General features: G+C 36.0%; 1 protein-coding gene across 4 annotated transcripts in view; it reads left to right on the top strand.

Annotated features, from left to right (window-relative positions):
- Nucleotides 1-26,056, top strand: part of INPP4B (inositol polyphosphate-4-phosphatase type II B) — an 855,326-nt gene that overhangs the window by 448,473 nt on the left and 380,797 nt on the right. For all 4 annotated transcript variants that reach the window (XM_030917305.1, XM_030917308.1, XM_030917317.1 and 1 more), the window contains 2 exons: nt 1,177-1,393; nt 3,346-3,390. In XM_030917305.1, coding sequence (XP_030773165.1) covers nt 1,303-1,393; nt 3,346-3,390 — 136 coding nt within the window. In that variant the 5' untranslated portion in view covers nt 1,177-1,302. The remainder of the gene's footprint in view (nt 1-1,176; nt 1,394-3,345; nt 3,391-26,056) is intronic.

Below are 26,056 nucleotides of genomic sequence, written 5' to 3'. Positions count from 1 at the left end.
TATTAATTCAAAACATAATTTTTAAATTGATGGATTTGGTCTAATTGATGGTGCAATAGCCTTCTATCCCCAGAAATATTCTTGATTGCATCCTTAGAAGCCAATATGTATTTATCCATAATTTTATTCTACTATTTTCTAAAAATTCAAGAAGCTTTTTGAATTTAATTACTGCCAGATTTTTTCACACTAGAGCTGAATTATAAATGAAACCACTTTACCAAGAACCACAGAGTGAGGCTGTTGGTTTGTGAAGTTTGAGACCTTATTAATATTCCAAACCAAACTTGACTACTGCTACCTCATTACATGGCATTGGACAGATATTTAAATATTTTTAAACATTTTAATTCAGCTGGTAACTTGATTTAAAACAACATTGATTTTTTAAAAAAATTTATTCTTGGTCATATATATCATGCTAAATATCAAAATGAATTTGTAAGTATTTGAGGCTGTCTGTATGACAGGGTATTAAATTCTTGGAGTGTCTTTCTTTCCCCATGCTAATTTTCATCAATTTTTCTATTGCTTTCATTTCCCCTTGAGCTTTAGCTTTTTAGAAGAATGATTCGTTCTTTTCAGCATATACCATGATCATTAAACAATTACACCTTTATCAAGCAGAGCAGCAAAAGACTCCATGGATAATAATGAGGTTGGAAACTCTCCTGTATAACCTGTTGGCTCATCTTGGAAGAAGAATGTCATGCCAAATTATTTTTTATGTGGTCAGTAATAATGTTCTAACAAGGGTGGATGGAGAGATGAGCGTAAAGGGCAATTCTAATGGAAAGAACGATAGTAATATTCACCTTGCCAAAACATGGTAATGTCTTGACAAGATGCTACATGCTCTTGCTGCTAAATTAGGTTTTATACTAAGTTAGCAGCCTCTACAGCTATCTGCTATCTTTCAGAATGAACTAGAAGAGAAATAATATACCTGTCATGTTTTAGAAATCTTTCATATGACTATGTAATAATTGCCTTGAGAATACCTATTAAACCTAGACTTTATGATGCATTAATTGTGTGGAATGGTCCTGAAAGTATGAGTGGAGTAGGCAGGAAGAAAGTTTATTTGAATGTAGTTGCAGTCTCTACCTACCTTTAATTTTTAGCTTTGTACTGAACTCCAATATGACTGAAATTTTAACTTTTGATGTTTCCTAGGTACAGAATTTCAGAGTGGGATATCAGATCTTTAGTGTGAAGATACATCTACATTAAACCAGAAATCACTGGAAGTGACATTGGGACAAGAAAATTTGGAAAATTTTAAAACTGTGAAGGTTGATCATGGAAATTAAAGAGGAAGGGGCATCAGAAGAAGGGCAGCACTTTCTTCCTACAGCCCAGGCCAGTGATCCCGGGGACTGTCAGTTCACGAGTAAGTATGTGTGTATCCCTCCCTGTTTTTGCATCTAAAGATGCAAATTGGGTGGACGAAACATACACACATATATATGTATTCATAGATTCATAGGAACTTCGGTTTTAACAAATGGCATGAAATTACCTAAATATTTTTTCCTTTGCACTATTTGCCTTGGTGGTGTGAGTGTATGATATGCCTCTCATCTTTTGTCTTGGGTAAGATAGATGATAATCTATGAAACGGTTAAATATCAAGTAACAAGATCAAAGCTCTTGAATATATATTAAGAGCCTAATACTTTTTAAGTATACCCTCTAGACACTAATACTTTCTAAGAATAACTTCTATTGGTATTTATATAATCTTATATGGGAATATTTTTTATACTGTAGAAATTCTCTCTTTAAACCCAAAAGGAAGTTAAGTTGAAACCATTAAGAAAACAATGGTTACACTGGAAATTTAGACTGTCACTGCCATACCAAAGAGCACTAAGCCACAAATACAGAGCCAGTGGAGATTTGGTCAAGTTTGCATGTGAACATTAAAATTCATTTTTTATTACTCAAGTAATTAAAATCATTGGAAGAATTGTATGTTTGCTTTTATATTTAAAATTCTAGGGTTTGGGTTTTATTGTTTAGCATGAATTATGCCTTTTTCTTTTCTTTTCAGAAGATTCCTATAGTCCAATTATTAACACTGGCCAATATATGCCTAACCTTCTCTTTTAATTTACATTATAAAGCTAATCTTTAGAAAATTGTATTGGTTGGAGGCATTTTTGAGAAATTTGGTTGTCAATGTTTAAAGCAGAGTTGATTGTTAATGACCTTTTAAAAATTCCAGACATTTCAAGTTCACAAAAGCCTACCTAATGATTGTCACTTTAACCTCTCTTGTAAAATCTAAAAATTGTTAACCAAAGCAATTGCTAAATATCAACAGAAGAAAAAAATATACAGTTACTGTGCAAAAATAAATAAGTAAATAAATAACTCTGTGAATAAAAAGCAGTTAATTTTTGTACAAAAGGGTAATTCTTAAAATGTATTAGTGACCAAATGCCAGTAAATTTAAATAGTATCTGATGAATGCACCAGCAAAAATAAGCAAGGAAAGGATTTGTATAATATTCTTTCATTTATTGCTAAATAGTTTACTTTTCCATACATTTTAGTTTTACTTATTTGGCCACCCTTGAGTTGTAACAAATGGCATCCATTCATACATCCAGTCATCCACTCTTGTTTAGGAAGCTTCTACACTGTGTGTGGTCTTCAGGCATCTACCCATATCACTTCCCACAATCTGATCACTCTACCTTCTAGCCATTAGATGGTTCCATTTCCGTACCTTTGTCCCCAGACTCACTTTCCCTCCTACTTCATCTTAAATTATTTAGCCATCTTGTTATATTTTTTAAACATTGCTAACCGAAAGAATGGAAACATTTTATAAAATGTTGATTTGAGCTATTAATAAATTAGTAGAATAACCAGCACTATAATGTCCATCATAACCTAGCTGAAGATATCTTTTTTGTTATTGATTTACTATTTACAGCAGGTCAGAGTAGCTTGGAAAAAATCCATTTAAGAGAGTATTTTGGTAAGGGGGTTCTTTATGAAGGATACACTTCTGTCTACATTGCATCCAAAAGAAACACAGTTGTAAAATATGTTTTCTGTTTGCCATGGCTTACAAAAACAACATTTCTTGGTTTCTTTATAACCATAGAGATAAAATGACCAATCAAATCTTAAGTCACATCTAGTTCTGCAACAAATATTATGCCCTGCCCTGAGAACTGATTATTTATAGGCCTGATAAACCAAGTTTATTCATTCTGCCAAATAATGTATTTATTCATTCTGGTCACGATGAAGCATAGTAATATATATTGACATATTCTTGATAATTTGATTTTTTTTTAAAGCTGAATTTGCATCTATTATTTATAGGTATCCAGAAGACTCCAAATGAACCACAGTTGGAATTCATCCTTGGTAAGAAATTCCATCTTATTTGTATCAATAAATATAAGAATTTGTGTAGTATTTTGCAAAGTATAGGTACATTGCTTACATCAATACATATTTTACAAATTTTTATGAACATTGTTCTGTTTTTAAAATTGTTCTATAAGGTAGGTGTTATTTTCTCCAAATTTATAGGAATTAACTTGCTGCCCAAGGATACAAGGTTCAGTGGTGATAGTTTTGCCTCTCAACCAGGTCTACTGATCACACATTCCATGCCCAGCACTCATTCTAACATAGTGACTGCATTTTGTTGCTAACCAACATTCCTGCAACTCTGTTTGTCTAATTTTCTATACCTGGGCTGGAGATTGGCCACCTATAGTTTGTCTTTGTGTTCTTTATGGCATTTCCAGGATTCTTGCCCATTTCTGTCTTATTCAAGAACATTCCCTGACTCTTCCATATTGATTTTTGTGAACATGCCAGTGACATGTGAGAATTTAACTTTTAATCAAGCTTTGACTTGTTTAAGCAACTCTAAATATCTGTCACATGTAAAAATTTGTAACTTCGTCCAAGGATGAATTAAAAGTGTGCATTCTGAGACCAGTCCACTACTTAACTAATGAGTGGAAACTACTTTATATTTGAATTAAGTATGACTGCAAAAATACCATTAGGAAATTAGCTACCAAGAGGTACTTAAGGTAAAAATGTGGTTCATATATATGCACTATATCGACTGGTCTTTTTTTTTCCCTTTCATGGTTCTGAATTATTTCGGAAAGACAGTAGTATTTTTACATGTTATTTTAAACTAAGTTTTATAGACTAATACATGCACATATTCAATTTCATATACAGAGACCACATATAGTATTATAGTATAAACATTTTTACATTTTAACATATATTTTCTAAAGTTTGGGGAGCAAATGGAAATACTAAAACCCAGTATACATACTCTATCCTGGGTTTTAGTGGTTGGAATTTCTAAGTATTTTAGGAACATGCATTTTTATTATGTTTTATATTTATGTTTTTTGCTAAAAATATTTTATTTTAAAATATAACTTATTGAGACCATAGTTGATATGTAATTCATTATTTGAACATTCTTTGTTACAAATATAGCTAAAAATGTGCTATAAATTAAATATTAAAGACTTAAATTTTTCCAGGTATTGAGAAACAGGCAGAAATGTGAAAAACTCAAGAAAATTTTACAGTGTCAAAAATGAAGCTATTCTTTTTTTCTCTCTCTCTTTCTCTAGAGAGTTTTCAGATTGTATCAGATATAAAAAAACATGTTTTTGGAAATGGAGCTGAAGAGCAAAAGAAAGGCTAGGCACTCTTCACTCTTACTACTTGAGCTTACATCTATCCATCTTTCATTTTTAAGAGAAGAAACTCACTTTGTACATTTTTGACAGTACTTCTGAAAAGTGAAGTTTCATTAGAGTGATTTGATGTATTTCCAAGCACAAATAAAGCTTTCTTGTTTGCCTGCTAGAGAAAGAGGGAATCTGAAGAAGCAGAAGCAATTAGGGTGGCAATTGTCAGGCAAATGTGGTGGCCAGCCTTCAAGAAATGGCATACCTGAGCCAAATACCTGTCTTCTAGTGCAATTAAGAGAATCTATCTTGTTCAAAGACTAACTATGCTGTTTGTTTAGAAAGCCAAGTAAATTTCAGTAACAACACTATCATCACTTGTATTTCCGTTTTTGAATCACAGAATTAAGAGATTAGTAGCTGCAAGAATTTATTCATAATAATGTTCTTCCAGTATAAAAATCTTCAATTTCCTTTTTTTATATTTATTTTTAAAATATGCTAAGAAACAACACCAAATAATTCTATCTTATCAAATGGCAAGAAATGCTTGATGAATGTTTTTTCAAGTCATCATGGAACTTTGTTGTTGATCCTAGAAGACATAGTCCCCAAACTGTTAGGTTCCTTAGCGCTTAAGATCTTCAGCTACACCATTTCTTGAAGAATTTTTAAAAACTGCTCTCTCAAGGATATTACAGATAAACCCTTGTATATTTTACTGTATATTTATGTCATTTTTTTTGAGATTTTTTAATCCCACAAATCCTTCGATGTCACCTATTGTATGAGTCACTTCTATTCATTTCCTAACAACTAATGAAAGAATAATAGCTTCTTAGATATTTGTATCATGTTTAAGGGTGTGCATATTTATTTAATCAGAAATAAAACAAGAACAAATTCTAGGAAAAAGAAATTCAGTAAGGTAGAGGGCTTTTTCATCTAATTTTTTTTTTTTTTTTTTTTGAGATGGAGTCTTGCTCTGTCACCCAGGCTGGAGTGCAGTGGCCGGATCTCAGCTCACTGCAAGCTCCGCCTCACGGGTTTATGCCATTCTCCTGCCTCAGTCTCCCGAGTAGCTGGGACTACAGGCGCCCGCCACCTCGCCCGGCTAGGTTTTTTTGTATTTTTTAGTAGAGACGGGGTTTCACTGTGTTAGCCAGGATGGTCTCGATCTCCTGACCTCGTGATCCGCCTGTCTCGGCCTCCCAAAGTGCTGGGATTACAGGCTTGAGCCACCACGCCCGGCCTCATCTAATTTTTTTAAGGAAATCTTTGGTATTTGATTCTCTACTCTTAACCAAAGTATTCAAATTATTTAGGAATTTCAATGGCCTTGCTTTTTAAATTAGGAAAGCAGCCACACCGACCAATTTGTTAGATACCATCTTGCTTTGTATAAGTTATTTTCCATCAAGGATTTGTGTCCGCTTTGTTTGTGTGCTGCTATATAATAATTATATCTTGTTGAAGTTCCTCTGCTTATTGAGTTCCTCTGCTGAAGTTCCTTTCTTATCCAAATAAGATAGGAGATACTTAGTCAATTGAGCAAGCTAATTGGCTAAAAGCATCTTGAGCACAAGATAAGCATGTACTGAAAAACTGAGTATCTCTTGTCCATTGTTAACTGTATTTCTAAAGGTTGACTGCGTTTAAATTAAATAATTCACCCCTACAACTGCAACTCTATTTCCTCATATTTTGTTTCTTCGAGTGTATCAATACTTTTTTTTTTTTTTTTTTTTCACAAAGAAAGAAATAGTTAAACACCTAAGAGAACACTGAGTTTGTTTATGGTTTAATGAAGTTGTTTTGATTTCAATAAAGTTGGCATTTAAGAAGAGGGATCATTTCTTAAAAACTAAGGACATTTCTTTATGGAAACAATTGTGGAAAATGTATAAAGAAGACTGATCTTGACAAGTATATAAAATACATTTCTATGAACTACTTTAAGGTTTTTCTCCTGGAAATTATTCACCTCCACTTATTATGTCTAGAGTCAATAGAATGCTTCTGAGAATGTCTTCATATTTTATACGTACATCAACATATACTATAAATCCAAAACAATAGATACTAATACCTATTAAATACATAGGAAAGAATGGCATGCATATGTTTGCATATGTGTTCCATGTGTTCTTTCCTTGACACTCTGAAGTAATGTTTTTGAAATTAATTTATTCCTTGATGGCTCATACTCAATGCAAGCCAAATGACCAGATACGGGATACAATAAAAGATACATTTTGTACATGTCAACAAGCTTTGGGGTTGATTATGATAGGAATGGGGGCTTGGAAGCTAGAGTGAAAGCCTTAATAAGCACAGGTCATTTGCTCATCTAAATTATATTGGGAGAGGCATAGAAAACCTATATATAAAATCATTTCAGATAGTGTTAAGTTCTATGTAGACAGAAAGATAGGCCACTGGATAGAACATATCTGGGGGATAGGCACTTGACTTGGGCGAAAGAGAGACTATTTTAGATATAGAATTCAAAGAAGACCTCTATGTGCTTATGCAGGGTATGGATACTAATTTGGATATTGTCCATATTGACCGTAAGAATTGGGTGACTTTCCAAGTAGGAGGGGACGAGCTATACTAGACATTTAAATAACACATAATAGGGTTCTTATAATGGGAATATTGGGATCAAAGGGTAGTAAATTAGGTTAGTGATTTGACCAGGAATGAAACCAAGTTACATGTTGTTCTGGTTTTGAGGTAAAAAACAAAAAACAAAAAACAAAAAAAGCCACAGGGAAAATGGCAAGATAGTGGAGGACCATTTGCTGGGCTACTGAAATCCCAAGATCAGAGTAGGACAACTGCAGGATAGACTACGTGCTGAGCCAGTGAGACCTTACTCTCATGCTTCTTGTATTGTCCCCTCACTTTCACCTTTAACTAAACTGCAGCTATCTGAATAATGGGATCAGGCCTGGTTTGGATGCTGCTGAACATCTAGTGAGTAAAGGATGGAGAGATACGGGATTTGAAGCCAACAGATTGTTAGATCTTTTGCCTTTTGTGGAGCTGTTTTCTTTTAAGAATCCATATATTATGTGTAGAAAAATTTTCTTCAAAAAATTTTTTCTCTTAAATTTAAAATGTGCTGACTGCTTCACCATAGGTTTTACTGGCACATAAAATAGGAGTAACCTGTGATTCAAATTATTTAACAAAGCCTTTATTTCTCGGTTTTCTCTAAAATGGGTAAATCTACATTAGCTGCTATAATTTTATATTAATATAGCAAAAATTATCACAAAAATAAACAATAGGCAATGTAGAAACACATCATAATTATATCTAGAATGTGGCCATCCATCATACATTTTTAGACATATTTAACCCTCTTTTTTTCTGTTTTGCCATCTCATTCCCTGGCTTTTCTTCTATGTCAAATTCAGGAGGGATGAAAGAAAGTAAAAGCCACTGTATTTCATCCCCAACTCAGAGTTGATCAGCATAAGTTATTGTTTAATTTTTAAAGTGAAACATACGTTCATAAGATAGGATATTAATCAGTCATTAAAAATCATTTATCAGAAGGATATTTCATCACACAAAAGAATATGAAAGTTTTAAAAGCGGGATAACAAACTATATGCACAATATGGCCTTTATTTAACTATCTGTGTCTCTGTGTGCAAGAGAACAAGATTGGAAGGTGTGTGTATCTTCAATCATGGTTCTCATCAGTTGGTAGAATTTTTATTTCCTTTGTTACGTTCTTCTATGTCTTGTAAAGTCTTTGCAAACTACACATGTAAATTTCATAATCAAGTGTTGTTGTTGTTTTTAATAAATAACCTGAATGCACTGAGCAAGAAAAGTGGCATATCTTAAGAAGTAAAACTCTGCTTTTTGCCTTTAATTAACTCTAAATAGAATTAGAGAAATTAAACTACTACTCTTAAAATCATTAAAAATCATTTAACAGCTGAACTATTTCCTAGGGTACCTAAGAACATTAGGGATTGCGTAAAAATTTTATGAGAAAGAGTAGTCACTGAGGCTAACTAAGGAAGACTGACTAAAGCCAATTTTTGAAGAAAGGAAACAGGATTAGAATAATTAGAGGAAAGGGGAAATTACATTCTAGAGTAGGAGAGCTGTATGAGCAGATGGTTGGTGTTTGGAACAAGATGAAAGCTCCAAATTCAGAACATACAAAAAAGACACACAATAAATAATTATTTATTATACAAGCTACATATAGAAAGGCCCGCCATCTTGTATTTCTAGAAGGAAAATGAAAATAGTATTCTCCTCAAGTAGGATTTTTGATTCATCTACATCCTGATCCTTAGAGAAGAGTGGTATATATAAAAATGTTTTTAATATATAAAAAATACATAAAGGTTTTTTAAATAGGAAATTAACTTCATATTCACTCTGTAAGCCACCAGTCGTAGAAGGTCTATTTTTTCTATGGAAGTGGATGATGGAAAGAAGTGTCGTGTAGATATGCAATTCAGTATACGTCTGTACCAGGTAAATGATGTGTACCATCCTAGAGTTTAATGATTAAATTCAGTGTTTTCACAACAATATGTCCCAGTACAATGACAAGAAGTCCTCAGGTAGGTTAATTCAAATATTATAGTGGCTATAAATAAGGAGTGCTTATCCCCTCTGGTGGTTAAGGCTTTGTCCAGGAGAGGGCTGATTCTAAATACTTTGTCTGTTAGGTCATGTATTAAATAATGTGAACTGACTTTGGATTTTGTATATGCAGGTACTGTATTTTAATAGCCCATTTAGGGGGAAAAAAAAAGATAAAATCATGTGATCAGTTTTCTGTGCTCGGTATTTAAAAATGTATAGAAATGTGCCCCACTGACAATCTGCACAAGAAAATGTCTCATCTCTTTACAGACACAGCATTTACAACTTGCAAGGGCCTTCATTAACCTGCATGTCAGGTCCACTTATTCTTTATAAATTGCTATAAATCAGCCATTGTTTTATATGTTTTTCTAAAGGAAAAATCATAGGAGGCCCAATTTATGAATTATCTTCTATGTTCACAGTCCTACTCTCTTGCTGGTCTATGTTCTATAAATGATTATAGAGCTCTAACTTTTTTAAAACTCCAGTGGGAGAATGGAGGGTTTTAGTATATCTTCCTCAGTATTTTTACCTTCTACATGGTATGCTAGCTGAAGGGAATACCAAGCACAGAGGTATATTTTCACATTTATTCTATTGATAAAACTCTTACTTCACCACATGGGATGCGATAAGAGGAGCAACTGCTAAGAATTAAACAAGGCCTGTGCTTGCCTTATTTTATATTTTGTTGCCTCATTATAAGTTGATTGCCATCTATTTTCTTGATTATTTTGTTTGTTTTGTTTTATGTTTGTTTGTTTGTTTTTAGACTGGGTTTCACCCTGTCACGTAGACTAGTGCACAGTGGCATAATCATAGCTCACTGCAGCCTCTAACTCCTGGGCTGAAGCAATCCTTCTGCCAGCAGCCTCCCGAGTAGCTAGGACCACAGGTGCTCATAACCATGCCTGACTAGTTTTCTTAATTTTATTTTTTGTAGAGAGGGAGTTCTCACTATGTTGCCCAGGTTGGTCTTGAACTCCTGGGCTCCAGTGAATCTACCACCTCAGCCTTCCAAAGTTCTGGGAGCACAGGCATGAACCACCACACCTGGCCTTCTTGCTTCTTGTAGTATAACACATCCCTTATAAAACATTGGATTTCCCTGAACTACCATTTTCTGGGCGCCTTCTAATGAGAAGTCATTGTTCAAAGCCCTAGGAGGACACAGCAACAACTACCATTTTTTTCAGCATCTATTATGGGCTTAACTTTACAAACAGCATGTCATGTGTTTCTCACCACAATTCTACAGGATAATAATATTAAAAGTAACTAACATTTATTGAGTGCTTACTTGTTTGCCATATGCTGTTCTAAATAATTTACATATATTAATTACTTCTTATTTCATTATGAGTAATTGCTCTTTTATCAACCCTGATTTCTATGTAAGAAAACTTAAATATAAACAGGTAAAGTAGTGAGCCTAAGCTTTGAACCCAGGAGTCTGAGTTCATAACATAATATCTCCTCCCATATTGCCATTACTGGACAGATTAAGAATCTTAGATTCTCAAAGGTCTACTTTCTGAAGATCTTACAGAAGTTGAATGATGGAGTCAGGATCTAAGCTGAGTTTTGTCTGATTCAGAGGCTCCTGCTTTTAACCATCAGTCAATATCCCCCTCCTCGTTGATTCGTACTTCCTAGGAGTTTTCAGGAGGTGATGAGGATAAACAACTTTAATAATGTCAGGCAGATTGTGATAAGGGCAAAATAAAGGCATAAGCCAAGAACTATAGAAGGGCTGAGCAAGTATAATTCATTATAACAATGGCATAGAAAACAGATCTCAACGGAGGAGGCATTTGGACCAAGTCTTAAAGAATGAGCAGGATTTCAGTTGGTTTAGGAGGAACTCGAGAGAGAATTCAGAAAAAAAGAAATAGAAAAATACATGAAATCCTAGAGCTCATTTTCCAAGGTGATACATTTAATGCTCATTTACATTTCCCTCTATATTGCTTATAATTCCACTCTAAAATAAATTAAAGCTCTAGAAATTCTCTTGCAATATTCTATAATTGTCGCATGTATATCAGAGACTCACTTTAAAATTCTAAATGAACACAAGTCTTTAAACATTTTTATTGCCACCAAATTATGTGTAGGTATCATGATGTATTGAGTCTTACTGCCTCTGGGGCTGTGCTAGATGAAACTCAGAGGAGGCTCAGGCCATGCTGAGCTGGACAGAGAGGACTTTTTAGGCAGGCTGTGCCTCTAATTGCCTACTTATGTAGGCAATAATTTTCCCATTGAGCCTTTCTTTGAGCTATGTCAATTTTGAGAGCATCGGATAACTAGCAGTACTTTCAAGGAGATATTTTTCAGAACAAGCATTCACCAACAACTCAACAACAAAAATAAAGGCAATAAATAGAAATGGATTTGCATTCCAGGCTGAAACTGAGCCTAAGTAGGGAGGCAGTATAGCTTCCAACTAAGAACTAGGAGTATGATGCCAACTTGCTAGTGTTTGAATCCTGTCTTTGCTACTCTATAGTTATAAGGCCTTAGAAAAATTGCCCAATGTTTCTGAATCTCTATTTCCTATCTGGAAAATGGGAAGGATATTACTATTTACCTTATAAAGTTCTTGTGATGATTAAATGAATTAGTGTAAGTGGTTGGTTAACGTATGGTTAATATTTCCTTGAATAAATCACTTTATCACACTCCAAACTTCCTTGAGCAGGGAGTCTACTCCCTTTTGTGTAGAAAAAGTCCGCTGCCTTTTTGTGCATAGTAATTGCCATCACTTGCTAAACACCTTCTAAGCGCAAGGCATTAAACACTTTTGACATTTTCTCCTTCGTTCCTATTACAGGCTCCACAGTTGCTTCCCATTACCTATGTTTCACAGACAAGTTCATTCACTTGTGTGAAGGCATATGTCTAGAATGTAGAGCAATCTGGATTTTAATTCCAAAGGCCATGTTCTTTGTGGTTTATGATTAAAAGCACAGGAATGGGAAAGAGAACAGTAATAAAAGGTTATCTAAGGCCTATATGAGGTTTTTGTACTTCTGATATAGTTATTTAATTGAAAGAAGAGAAAATGAACCAATTAGAGCTTCTTTACACATCTGTCAGGTGGGTAGTGGTTTTCTGGTGACCAAGATTTAGCATGTTCTGCAGTTGGATTGTAGCCTGTTCTTAGTGACGTTGGTCTAAATTCTCATTTGGTGCACCCTGCAGATATGAGATATGATATATCAATTAATAAATGAGAAGTATATAAGACCTCAAACTTCTCTCCCATTTCTCCTGCCAGGACTATATCATTTAACTGAACTGTGTTGACATAAAATAGATCTATTCTTCTTGTCATGTTTATTTCTAAGTAATACATTGTAGGAACTTTTTAATTACGGCATGTCTTTAATCAGGTTTAACTTCACAGGCTTAAATTGATTATTCAACATGGATTGAGCAAATCATTTATTAGTTATTTTTTCCTAAATGTTTCCTTTATACTGTTTTTAAAATTTGTCTTTCATCCATGACCAACATATCCCATACAGTTTATTTCTATTTCTATGTGGTTTACCTAATTACTTTCTCCCTCCATTGCCTAATTACTGAGAGCATTGGTCACTGAAACAGGTCTCTCTCTGCAGCATCTGTTGCTACTTGGGGTAACTGAGGAGTCAGGACTACCTCAGGGCTTTGTTTATCAGATATTTTCGCTTTCTGTAAAATCAAAAGCCACCAGGGTTGGGAGAGAGAGAGGTCGCCTGATGCTGCTGTCTGTGTGGTAGAAGTTTGTCAGTCAGTTTTCTTGCTGAGCAGATGGCATCCAAATGTATCCTAAGTCACTTGGGGACCATGCCATGGGGACATGAAGAGACCTAATGGAGTGCAATGCAAGATTAAAGATAAGTTCTCTTACATTTCTATTGTATAAAACAGTCTTTCCCCAAATACTTCTTATTTGAGCTTTTGTAGTTGGCAAAGGCAGTGTTATTCCTATTTTGTAGTGGAAGAAACTGAATCTTTGAGTGGTTAAGTGACTTGCCTGCAGTGACATTTCTGGTAGAAAAAAGCCCAAAGCTTAAGTTCTCTGTCCCTTACTCCTCCATCACCTCTACCAGTGACAAAGAGATTATTCTCAGCTGTTATCCACAGTGATAAGGTGGCAGAAGTCAGTTTGAGCATGTGGGTATTCCAGTTCAAAATTTGTTCAAATTTAGAATGTCAGTTTTATTCCAATGCAAATTACTTTTCCCCCTTAGCAATTCCAAGGTCCACAGCTTTAGGGAATATTTATAAGCCTTTGTTTTCAAAATTTGTAACTCTTGCTCTCACTTTTCCACAGAGCTTTCTACTCCCATATTCAACCGGCAACTGGCTACCAGATAACACCACTCGCTTGTTTAGGAGGTATTTTAAAAATTTTAAGATGGCTAAAACCTGAGTTTTTAAATCACTACTTTTTTTTTAATTCCCGCATAATATCTATCTCCATAAAGCACACCACCATCCACTTAGTTACTCAAATCCCCAAACCATAATGCCTTCTTGATTCTTCTCTTTCTCTAACCTCACATTAAATCCATCATCAAGTCCTGCAAGTTCTAGGTTGAAAATATATTCTGAATTTCACCGCCTCTTTCCATCCTCACCACTGTCCTTCGATTACAAGCCATTGTGAGCTTTCAGCCGGGCCAGCAGGCAAGTCCTCGTGGGTCTGTCTCTATTCTTGTCCCTGCTCAGTCTCTTCCTGATGGAACAGCCATTCTTCTAAAAATATAAACGTAACTTCTTTACTCCCCTAGTTAAGATCTTCCAATGGCTTCAATTTTACTTAGAATAAAATCAAAATGGGTCTTAGGAAGCAGGCCGTTCTCACCTTACCTTGTGTTAATTTTCTAGCTCACTCTCCATCAACCCATGGGGCTTCTTTCTGCTTCTCAAATAGGTCAGATGTTTAGGTCTCTGCACTTATTGTCCCCCCTCAGCTGGTTCCTTGGTATGTTTTAGGTCACAGCTCAAATGCCACCTCATCAGAGAACATTTGCGTGATCCACCAGTCCCTAACACTCTCAAGTTTATTACGCTGTTTAGAATTCTCATTGTTTTTTAAAAAATTTCTTGTCATACTAGACTATAAGCACCATAAAACAGGGAATTTGTTTTCTTGTTCAGTGCTGTGAAACTGTTACCTAGAATCATATTGGGCACATTTGGACATTCAGTAAATATCTATGGGCTGATATGCATGAATTCCATTGCTTTATCCTCACACATTTATTCATAAAATAAATCAATATATTTATATGTTCCCTTGAAATGTTTCATAATTACTGCCAACACAATTATTTGTAAAAAGTAATCCTTTTTAAAATTTCAAATGAATATAATTATTTAACTTTTAAATTTTCATTGTTTGCAAATGAATATATTATATTTTAGAGAAATAGAGTCTTTTGGCCTTGGGCTTCTTTTAGGGAAAATTGACAAGAAGAATCAGCTTATAGGCTGAGGTGAACAAGTTGAGTTCTATAATTAGACTGCATATCTGATGACTGCATACCTGGTTAGAATTGGGGAGCCAAAATTCTTGCAGTGTAACCTGAAGATTCCTATGTTATGATAGCATCAAAGAAGCAACCAGTCTTCCTGCAGAAATGTTCTTAAGAACAGACATATACAAATAACAACAAGAACAGACAACTGAAATAATAGAAATAGACTGGCAGAAGGAGATTTGAGCTTAAATTTTAGCTTACAATTTGTGCCCCTGAGGGAAGTCAGGGCCAGGCTGGTATTTGGACTGCCAGCCTCAGAGAGCCTTTGGATCCTGACTCTGCCTCAAAAGTCCTGAAAAATTCACCATTCCTGGGTCGTTTTGCAGACTAAATCAGACAGCATCCCTAAAGTGCTAAGAATAGTGCTAGATGTATAAGTGATTCCCTAATGATATTATTCTAATTATTATCTTGGGTTAATCCCTTTCTGTCCCTGAAACTCTGATTCCTTATCTGTAAATTGCAGATAATAATTCCAATTTTGCAAGTTGTTTGAGCTAATATAGATGAAATTGAGAAGTATATTACTAATACATTGTTAGGAATTTAATACATTTTTTCACACATTTTATTTAATTAGATTCACACAAGCACTAAGTGAGAATAAACATAATTATCATTCCCATTTCCAGATGAAGATACTTAAGACTCCATAACAAACCCAAAATCACACAGTCAGGACTGAATCTAGGCCCTCAACTTTTGGCAATTTGGAACGTAGAGTAAGTAAGAACTGCCAAGAAGACCTTACAGAGAAGGTGCATCATATTCTCATTTTGCCTAGGCTACAGTGCATCCTGGAAGAGGTTCTTTTTAATTTAATTTGAGTAGTGTAAACTACTCTTCTGTTCTGAAACTTCCTGTGTGCCTAGGGCTCTGAAGCCTTTTACTCTGAGCTAGCAGCCACTCTGCTGAGCTTTCGTTTGAACTGCTCTTCCTGGAGATCCCAAATATTCCGAGAAGTATGCTCTTTTTCCCTTCAAACACTGATCCTCTTAGAACCACTCTTTCCCATGAAGTTGTCTGATCTAGGTTGCTTTCACAAACTGTTGAATTGGTGGATTTTGCTCCAAATAATTAGACCTTCTGCTTTCCAGCCAGCCCAGATTTGCTTTCTCACTTATAGACTCCTCCTTCTCTTAGTTCTTATATCCTGGATCACTAGTCATTTCTAGCTTTAGTTTATCTGTATGAACCTTGTTTTATTTCCTGTGAGTCAACTATCTTATGACAGAAGAATCGACACCCTCAAAGCCCTAGTTAGTCAAATGAATATTGAGATTTTCTTTTGCCTACACAAAATCACACATGATTGATGACTGAAGCGAAACTGGAGTTATCTTCTTTAAGCGCTTCAAAACTGGTTCTTTCCCAAAGGATGATCTAGATGGAGACAATAAAATGAGAAGCTCATTATGCCCCTAGAACTGTCTATTTTTCTCATTCTTCCCTATTCCTCTTACCTCCTAATCTCTTTTTATATGTCTTCAATTTAATAATTTAATTCTACTGGTAAAATATTTAGCATTCGAGCAATAGCAATTTTCTAAAAATGGTTAGCTTGACACATAGCCACTAAGCCCAAAACAAATTTTCAGGAAAAAAAATTACTTAAATAATTTTTAACCTTAATTTAGACACCAGTTCCTAAAATTCAAGCCCTTAACTGCCATCCGCACAATGCAATTATCTTGAAATATTTTGGTTTGAGAAAGCATGCTCAGGATTTGGTAAAACCCAGACCGTGAGTCAGTGTCTTGTATGTGAAGTCATCTGGATTGAACAGCTGCCTCCCAGTCTGCCTGCTACCTCCTGCCCAAACAGATTACCTCAGGAGACTTTCAACTCCTGATGACAACATTCCAGGTCCCTATTTTCTTTATTCTCCCTCAAACTCCTAAATACCTGTGTGACACCATTTTGTGCACTCACTCGGAGTCCAGCCACCTGGAGTCCACTCCCCTTAGCCATCCACCTTTGGTAACTGAAGCCCTGACTTTCCTGCCACCCTTTCTGTAACCTTTTTCCAGCAGCCACACTGGCCTCATCTTTTGGTTCAGAGGTAGATCAGGGAAGCGGCCCCTCCCCAATAACCTGTGTGCACTGCTGAATCCACTCATGGGCCATATGCTTGTACTGGACAGAAATCCTGTTGGCTCCCATATCAGTGGTAGGTGTTCAAAAAAATGTTGCCACCTCGGACCCTGAAGAAGGGGTGGTAAAGGCTTAATTAAGGTGGTTTTTTGCATTTCTTTTTCCACTTACTTCTTCAGCCCAATCCTAACATTACAGGTTTCCATGAACCGACTCACAATATTGCTTTTAGTATTCAGGGGGACCTGCTTTCCTTCTTGGAATAACATTTTCATCCTTTCTTCAGCAGCACATATGTTCCCGCTGAAAAGAGCAGCAGAAAGCTGCAAACACTTGTTGTTTCCAAAGTGGAACTTGGATTTGGAGCATGAACAAAAAGAGCCAAGTCTGAATGCAACGATAGGCAGTACTAGGCCAGCTTAGAATTTATGGCATGAAGTGTGGGATATCGAAACCAGAAAAGATGAGGGCACAGACTTGTTTTTATTTCAATTGCTTGAAGATGGAGCCTCAGCCACCTAGGTAATATTCATGAAAGCAAAACAAAATAGGATTTTCTGAGGACTGACCTAAGAAACTAAAGGAGCAGGACATAAGCTTGAGAATGGGAGTCTTCTGGTACTGACAACAGTGATTTGAACCAAATTTGTTCTTTTCATATGCAAATAAGCTGTCTGCTGTACAACAGGTATCTTCATTTTTCCCAGACAATCCAAGAGCATTTCCCTTGAGCACCATTGTTCTAGGCAGAGGTTAGGCTGTTTTTCTTTCCCTCTTGATTCTTCAGTGATACTTAAATTGAGAACTGGTACTGGGTGTGAAGTTTATTTTAGTATCAGTAATACTCCCAGCTAGAGAAGTGAATTTTATCTTCTCAGCCATTTTTTTTTTCTTTAAAAGGCCAGCACATTTCTATTTAACACACACACAGACACACATAAAATATGGTGACATGTTTTAATATTGTTCTGTTATAGGATGGTACAAAAATAACAAATTTTATTTCAGGGTTTATTTCTCAACAGTCTGAATCTAATATTTTACTTTAAGGAAATCAGTTTAATTTACAAGTGAATCAGTTGTAAAGAAATTTAGGAGCATTGGTGCTCAAATATCAATGTGGCAAGAATTCTAAAGCGATATTTCTACAACAAAATCTCTTAAATTCCCTCTTGCAAATCATCACCTATATTCCTCAATAACTCTGTCATCTGTTTTCTCCCCATGGTATTAGATTCATCCTTTCCTCAAGTTTTATTTGGGTTCTATTATCAGAGTGTTGATAGTCTTAAAATTCTTGTTGCAAAGCTAAATCACCATTGAATATGCAGACAACCAGACTAAGCAGAATGACATTATTGAAAACAAATTAACTCAGATTGCTGAATAGTAAGCTATTGGTTAAATAAAAAGATAGTATTTATCCTTGAGCCAGACAGTGTAACCACAAATATTGACTGGCTGGTTAGTTAAAAATTTGAATATGGAACTAATGGAACTGTAAGGCAGCAGAAGGCCTGTTGTTCCACACCTGAGCTAACACAAGGAAAGAGCCTAAGGCCAATGTTTCCTGGCACATATTAAGCATTTAGCAAATTATACTTCCTGCCACTCCTCTCCTTGTTTGCATGTTTTATGTATTATCTTTAATAATAACCCTAAAATATGGAAAATATTAGCATTTTATAATTGCAAGGTAAGAATACTATTATCTAGCATTATTTCAATATGCCTAAGAGATTATTACCTTAGAATGGCTTTATTTATTTGTCTGTATGTTTATTCACTCATTTAGTTTATGTGTATATATGTGCTGATTCCTTAGGTTGATTTCTTTTCTTTCAAAACAATTCAAAAACATTGAATTGTTTTTATCCGCTGAACTTTTAGTAGTCTAAAATTAATACTGTTGTTTTCCCTTATATGGATATTGTCTTTCTTGGAGAGAAAGACCCTCACTTTGAATTTGGGACATTAATTTTTACAACCTAGTGCCTTAAAAGACAAAAGAAAACAAACTAAAAAAACCCACACATTTTCTAATTTTTTAAAATGCCAACTTTTATACATTTGTTCTTATTTTTCCAACAAATATCTATTATGTTGGCAGCGATGCTGGTCCTTTAGGAAGTGTGTGCTAATTTAAATCTCCCACACGAAAGTTAAGGAGAACATTAACACATTTTTATTTTGTTTCTATAAAGACTTTAACACCACCAGTGAAGTGACGGGAGAAGCTGTGGTTTGTTAAGAGCAATGTGTGTTTGACTCCTAGAGTCCTAAGTCTTATAAAATATATGAGTGGTGACTTTGATAACCTCGTCTTTCAGAGTGATGACAGAAACATATGTTGGAGAGGAAATATGAGACAACAGAGAAGAGAACAAAAAGGAATAATGTCAAATGAGGAAAATTATAAAAAACAGGCTTGCCCAATTGAAAATAAGCTAAAATGAGAGGAAGGACAAGATGAGAGCTACTCTCAATGAATTAAAGACTCAAAGATTTTACAGAGAATACAGAATACAGATGGGAAGATATATATTAATGGCCATAAATCAACTCAGCATGATATAGAGCCATATTCTTCTAAGAAATAACCGTAAACAGATAGTCAGTAGTGAGGAGAGTATTTCCAACTACTTGTGCAATTCTCATTGTGTGAATATTAGTCTGGGAAGGAACACTGTACATTCTGTCATTTTATTATATATGATTGAATTATCATGGATTGTAGTGCACTGAGCCTAGGCAGCATCCTCTTCTGAATGTACTCAGGGGATCTGAACTGGAGAGGTTGACCTCCTACGCTTCAGAAAATTGCTGTCTTAAAATTCTTGAGGGAAAAGAAAAAAGAACAAGAAAAAGCAAAGGAGATTAAAAATAGGAAAGCATATTATACTAGTAAAGTAATTAGAGAGAGGGGCTATTAGGCTTTTTAAGTGCTCTATATATCTTTTAATGTGTGATGTAAACTGATTTAATCTAGATGTAATCACTGGTATGGAATGGTAACTGTGAAACCATATAATGGAGTCCAAGAATTTATTGGACTGGAAATGTAACCTAAATTGGCTTATCAGTTAATTAGTGGAATTTAATTTTCTGGAGTACAAAGAGGAAGGATATATATGTGACAGTTTTGAGAAACCTGAACAAACATTAAGAATTTGAGAAGTGAATACAAAACTACCCCCTAGGCTGCAAAAGTCTTTTGTGTATCCTTAGGGAAATGATGGTAAGATAAGAATGGTGCTATTGAGGGAAGCAGGAAGTCAAATGGTTATTTCCCTAAAGCTCTGGGTTGTTTTGTTTTGTTTTGTTTTTGAGACAGAGTCTCACTCAGTCACCCAGACTACAGTGCAGTGGTGCAATCTCAGCTCACTGCAATCTCTGCCGCTCTGGTTCAAGTGATCCTCATGCCTCAGCCTCCCGAGTAGCTGGGATTACAAACGTGCATCACCATGCCAAGCTAATTTTTATATTTTTTGTAGAGATGGGTTTGTGCCATGTTAGCCAGGCTGGTCTCAAACTTCTGACTTCAAGTGATCCGCCTGCCTGGGCCTCCCAAAGTGCTGGGATTACAGGTATTAGCCACTGTGCCTGGCCCCTGTTTGTATTTAGGCCACTTTTCTGTTTGAGGATGCCAATGTCCTCTGTACTCTGGCCCTTTTTGCTCTTAACAGGCATGGATTTATCTCTCCCATTGCCTTATACAGTGTCTGCAGAGGGTATAAGAGGTAAGCATTCATCAGACTCGAAGGTATGCTTCTATCAGACTATATTGGGCTGTAGCTGTAACATTTAGTTTTAATTGCAAGAAAAAGAAGCTTTACTAGCATCCACAGTCTTCCTTTTTGATGAAGGAAATGTACAGAGAAGAGAAGCAACTCTTTCCCTGACCCTTTGGAACATCTCAGTAGTTAAGCAAATGCTCCCCTGTGGGCCATCATCCACTGAGTAATGGAACACTAACCTCCTAGTTAAGCCCCTGCTTAAAGGGTGAGTTGACCATTTACATGTAGCACATATGCTGGGAGACAGAAAGTCAACTTTGCTTTCTCCATTGTTAGTTTCTCATTTGGAAGTGCCTCATTAGAGGTGAAAATTACAAGTGCAGGTGTACACATCTGATTTCACAGAAAGAAGCATATTAATGAAGTCTCTGATTTTCACAATTAACACATGATCTAGTAAAGAGTTTTAAAAAATGTATATTTAGCTATCTGAAAACAAGAAGGTGAAAAAAATCACAGGTATATATTTAACAAGTGTTTTTACTGAAAAAAGAATAACTTTATATAAAATTTGGACCAATCTGGAATATCTTAAGCATATGATTAGTTTAAAAATATAGGATAGATAAAATCCATTTTTGTGTTAATGCACAGTATACTTATATTAATGTCAATAATGATTTAGAGGGACTCATTAGCATTCTATATACATTATTTTATTGTCTTTATAGCAAGTTTATGAAGTGTGTTCTTTTACTTCCATTTTACAGATGCTAGAATAGAGATTCAAAGAGATTGAGTAATTCATCCAAAGTCATTTATAGTTCTCTCAAATAAGGTTTTATCTTAAGTTTAAAAGAAATTTCTTTCTCCTGCATATGCTATGGTATGTGGTTTCTCCTCTAAGTCTAAATTTCCTTTGGCTAATTTTGAGTACAGAATTGTAGAGATGTGGAAATTCTTGTCATACCCCCCTCACTGATTCCCACCCACCTGTGGCCACTGCTTTGATCTGGAAGAAAGAGGATAAATTTTGTTAGATTCCATTAACAATGAATGGCAAGAAGAGAGATGAAGTAAGAGTGAGGCAAGAGAAAGACCTCACTTCACAGAAGAAAGTTTTCTTAGAGGGAAAGAGATGGTCACTTGTGTTGATTACCAATTCACAGTGCCTCAGTCATTCACACCACCACTCTCGTGAAAGCCTGGGGCACCCACCTGCTTGTTGACACCCCCGTTGTCTAATGTATGCTTTACAACTACTTGAATTCGAGCAGTGTTGCTGAACTCAAAAGCACCTGAATGAACAGTTGTGTTCTACTTCAAATTGATCATTGCTGAGACTGAGCTCTCTGATATGAGTCAAGAGGTATTTTTAGGCTTCCAGCCAAAATTGTTTGGAATGATAGAAAGGATCACGGACTCAATAGCCTTTACCTGATTTTGAAATGATGGCTACAGGAAACAGAAATTGGTATTTTATATAAAGCAGTATTTTGGTGTAGACAGAATCTTTGATTTCACAAAACTCCTGAAGATCCCTGCCTTTTACCTCTGGACTCTCCAGTGAGAACTACTGGAGCGGAAGATAATCTGTGCCCTCTTCCTAAGAGGCTAAGTAGTAGCTGTAAGCGTCAAGGCCAGAATTTGGCAATTTCTATTCCTCAGAAAAACTTCTGGCCAAATCAAGCAACCAGATGTATTTTGTGTGACTGTTCCATTGTTCACCTGCACAGTGACTGTGGATTTCAAGCTTTGGAGAAATCCTAAAATCAAGGACACAGGGCCTTCATTTTTTCAGGCAATGACTTTTTGTAGAGGTTCCATCTTATGACATAGCATAAGCTTTCCAGTTTGTTCAGTGCCTAGCCCTCCCTGGACATATTGAGTGTTTATTTATTATTTTTTTGAGAGAGAGTCTCACTCACCAGAGATATTGAGTTTCTTTGTTTATTATTTTTTGAGAAGGAGTCTCGCTCTGTTGCCCAGGCTAGAGCGCAATGACGCAATCTCAGCTTACTGCAACCTCCGCCTCCTGGGTTCAAGCAATTCTCCCACCTCAGCCCTCCAAGTAGCTGGAATTACAGGTGCCCACCACCAGGCCCAGCTAATTTGTGTATTTTTAGTAGAGACGGGGTTTTGCCATGTTGGCCAGGTTGGTCTCGAACTCCTGACCTCAAGCGATCTGCCCACCTTGGCCTCCCAAAGTGCTGAGATTATAGGCGTGAGTCACTGAATGTGGCCCCCTCCATTTATTTTTATCATTATGCTTCAACTGAGGATTTTCTTCTCATAGAGTGAAAACTGCCTGGCTGCTGTATAAATATGAGCTGGGGCTGCCTGTAGGCATCTCACTCACAGCCACTAATAGTAGAATGTGAACCCTCATGTTACTAGTTACTATAGCAAAATTAATCAGGAAATAAAAAGTCACTTATTGCTCTTTATTTTTTTTCTGATGACAAGTCACAAATTACAGTTTAAAAATACATTCCTTCTGTATTATTATTTTTCCCCCATTTCAGTAAAAAATACACTGGATGCAAGCACACTAGAATCCCCACCTATCAACCTCCTGCATATTTAAACTCTTCTGAGTTCTAGGAACACTTTTAAACAACTCAATACTAAACAAAGCCATTAAGAAGGCAGAAATAAAAGTAAAAATCTACTGATGAATGAATGATTGCAGTAGCATTTGTTTGTTACTGACCATTAGATTGAAGTGGGTAGAATTCTTAAATAAACAAAACCAAACAGAAGCAAAATCCCAAAGCATTGCTTTCTTTTAGTCTTCTGAGCTGAGGAAGGCCACAGATGCAGGGCACTTCTAGAGAAGAATTATATTTGGTTAATGAGCAGTGGTAAGTATAGCTGGAAGACAGATATAACTTTTTATTTATTTATTTATGAGACAGAGTCTCATTCTGTCATCCAGGCTGGAGTGCAGTGGTATGATCTCAGCTCACTACAACCTCCGCCCCTCGGGTTCAAGCGATTCTCGTGCCTCAGCCTCCCAAGTAGCTGGGACTACAGGACTGTGCCACCATACCCAGCTAATTTTTGTATTTTTAGTAGAGATGGGGTTTCATCATGTTGGCCAGGCTGGTCTCGAACTCCTGACGTCAGGTGACCCTGGCCTCGGCCTCTCAAATTGCTGCGATTCCAGGCATAAGCCACCTCACCCAGCCACTATTTTTTTTTTCCCCCTGAAAACAGATTTTTCAGGATTCTCTATTGGCTGCTAAATAATTCTCATGCAGATTAGATTTTATAGTGATCGTGTGAGTAATATCTTCACAAAACAGTCCAATCACTCATAATTTATCAGCTGTCTGGTGGGACTGATTCAGTATGTATAGATCCATGATGTGAATAGGTTTCACCTTATGAAATGCAATGACTCATGTACTAATTTAGTATTTATGGAGAAATATTGGACCTGGTAACAGCTTTTAAAAAGCTGAGTATGACTGAGTCAATAAAAACAATTTTACACAATAATAAAACACCAGATAGTGGTAAATGTTGATATTAATATATATTAGTATGATATTAGTAAAGTTTTTTTGGATAGAAAAGTCCATTTATAAAAAGGCCCGATTTCCTCACTTCCATCCTGAGAAGTAGGTAGATAGATGAGGCAACTGAGTGTCAGAGTTTGTGACTTAATCAGTGCCACAGAACTAGAAAGCAGGAAATCTGGGAGTACAGCTTAGGAATTCTGCCTGATCTCAGGGTCTCCCCAGGATATCATGCTGCATAAGACTTAGGGAACAGTAAATCCTGAGCTGTAGGAAGAAAAATGTGCAGCCCAAGATGTAACTATTATTGTTTTCCTGACAAGCTGTAACCTTATTGTTTTTAGATATAGAATATAATAAAATACAAAGCATCGTCATTATTTTTATCCGTATTGGGGATGTGCAAATTGGGTTGGACAGAACATTTCAGTGTAATAGAAATTTTCTCTGTTTTTATGGGGAATGAGTGTGAGAGTTTCTCTGATAAAATGGAGAACAGCTGCTCATTTCTGGGAACTAACCACAGCCCACAATCAAGTCTGATAAGAACTCAGAAAAGAAGTGACTTATTTTGAGCAAAGGTGTCATGAGCTCACAAGATAAAAGATGGGGCTACAAGCAGAAAGTGGGCAAGATGCCTGTAGTTGAAACACAGTGGCCTCAGCTTTAAAATTCTGACAGATATATGTCAATATCAGGAAACGGAAAAAGAGCTGTTGACTGTGAGCAGAAAACCAACAGTTTAATTTTATGAGCAATAAAATTAAACACATTCATATTGCAAGTAAAGGAAATGATCAAAATAACCACCAAAGAACAGTGAAAATCTAAATCTAGCCTTTTCTTTCCTTCCGGTGACATGTTGACATTATTGAAACCTGTCATCAGTATTTTTTAAAACTGTAAGTCTCTTGGGTTGAGTAATAAAGAATCGTGGTGTGGCGGTGGGTCTTCTAAAGAGAGGTACCATTGTGCAGGAGAGCAGGTCAGTATGCCAAGAAGAGAAATGAAGCCAATGCGGTAGGATGTAAGCTACCAGAGAATTCTGGTAGTGTAAATGTGAGCACTTCATGTTTCCAAGCCTGCAGTTCTAGTTCTATGTAAAACTGAAATAATTCAAAGCACCATTTTAAGGAATACAGAGATAATTAGCAAAATGCCTCAAAAATAGGAAGGGTTAAATACATTGTAGCTATTATGTTTTTTCCATACATGCTTTCATAAGCTCTCTTCTGTTACTAGAGGCATGTGGTTTATATAAGGAAAAAAAAAATATGACAAACTGCCATACAGAAGCAGCAGGATCTCAAAGTCTGGCAAGAAGTGAAGCAGTTAAATAATGTACCTAGTGTTGCCTAGCTATTTGAACTGGACTAAAACCAGGCCTGTTTCATTCCAAAGTTCCTGCTTTTTCTATCTCCTTGGACTTCTAAAAGAGATTATCTGTAAGCAATTGAAAGGTGATAATTGCATCTATACTTTCCTTTGCTTTCAAGTTTCAGATTTAAGCCACATTACCTTTGTAATAATGGTGAGGACCTTGCAGGCTCTGACCACAACATAACTTAAATACCTCATCTTTCTCTCCCTTCCTGTTACGGTCTAAGAAGTGGGGTAGGGATGGTATAGAACCCTGCAAGCTCTCACCATGAAATCAAAGACGCGGGGCTACTTCCCCCATCCACAGCTCCAGCCTGCAGCAAGTCACCAGCCAAATTTAACTTGAACCACCTCTAGGGAGGGCACTTTACATCTCAGAAACTCAGCTGAGGGGAATAAAATTATTATTTCAAAGGTGGGAGGTGGGGGTGGCGGGGATAGAGAGGAAA

The sequence above is a fragment of the Rhinopithecus roxellana genome, chromosome 2, assembly GCF_007565055.1.
Source record: "Rhinopithecus roxellana isolate Shanxi Qingling chromosome 2, ASM756505v1, whole genome shotgun sequence".
Lineage (NCBI taxonomy): Eukaryota > Metazoa > Chordata > Mammalia > Primates > Cercopithecidae > Rhinopithecus > Rhinopithecus roxellana.
Note: the sequence above shows the minus strand (reverse complement) of the source record. Positions and strands in the feature narration are given on the sequence as shown.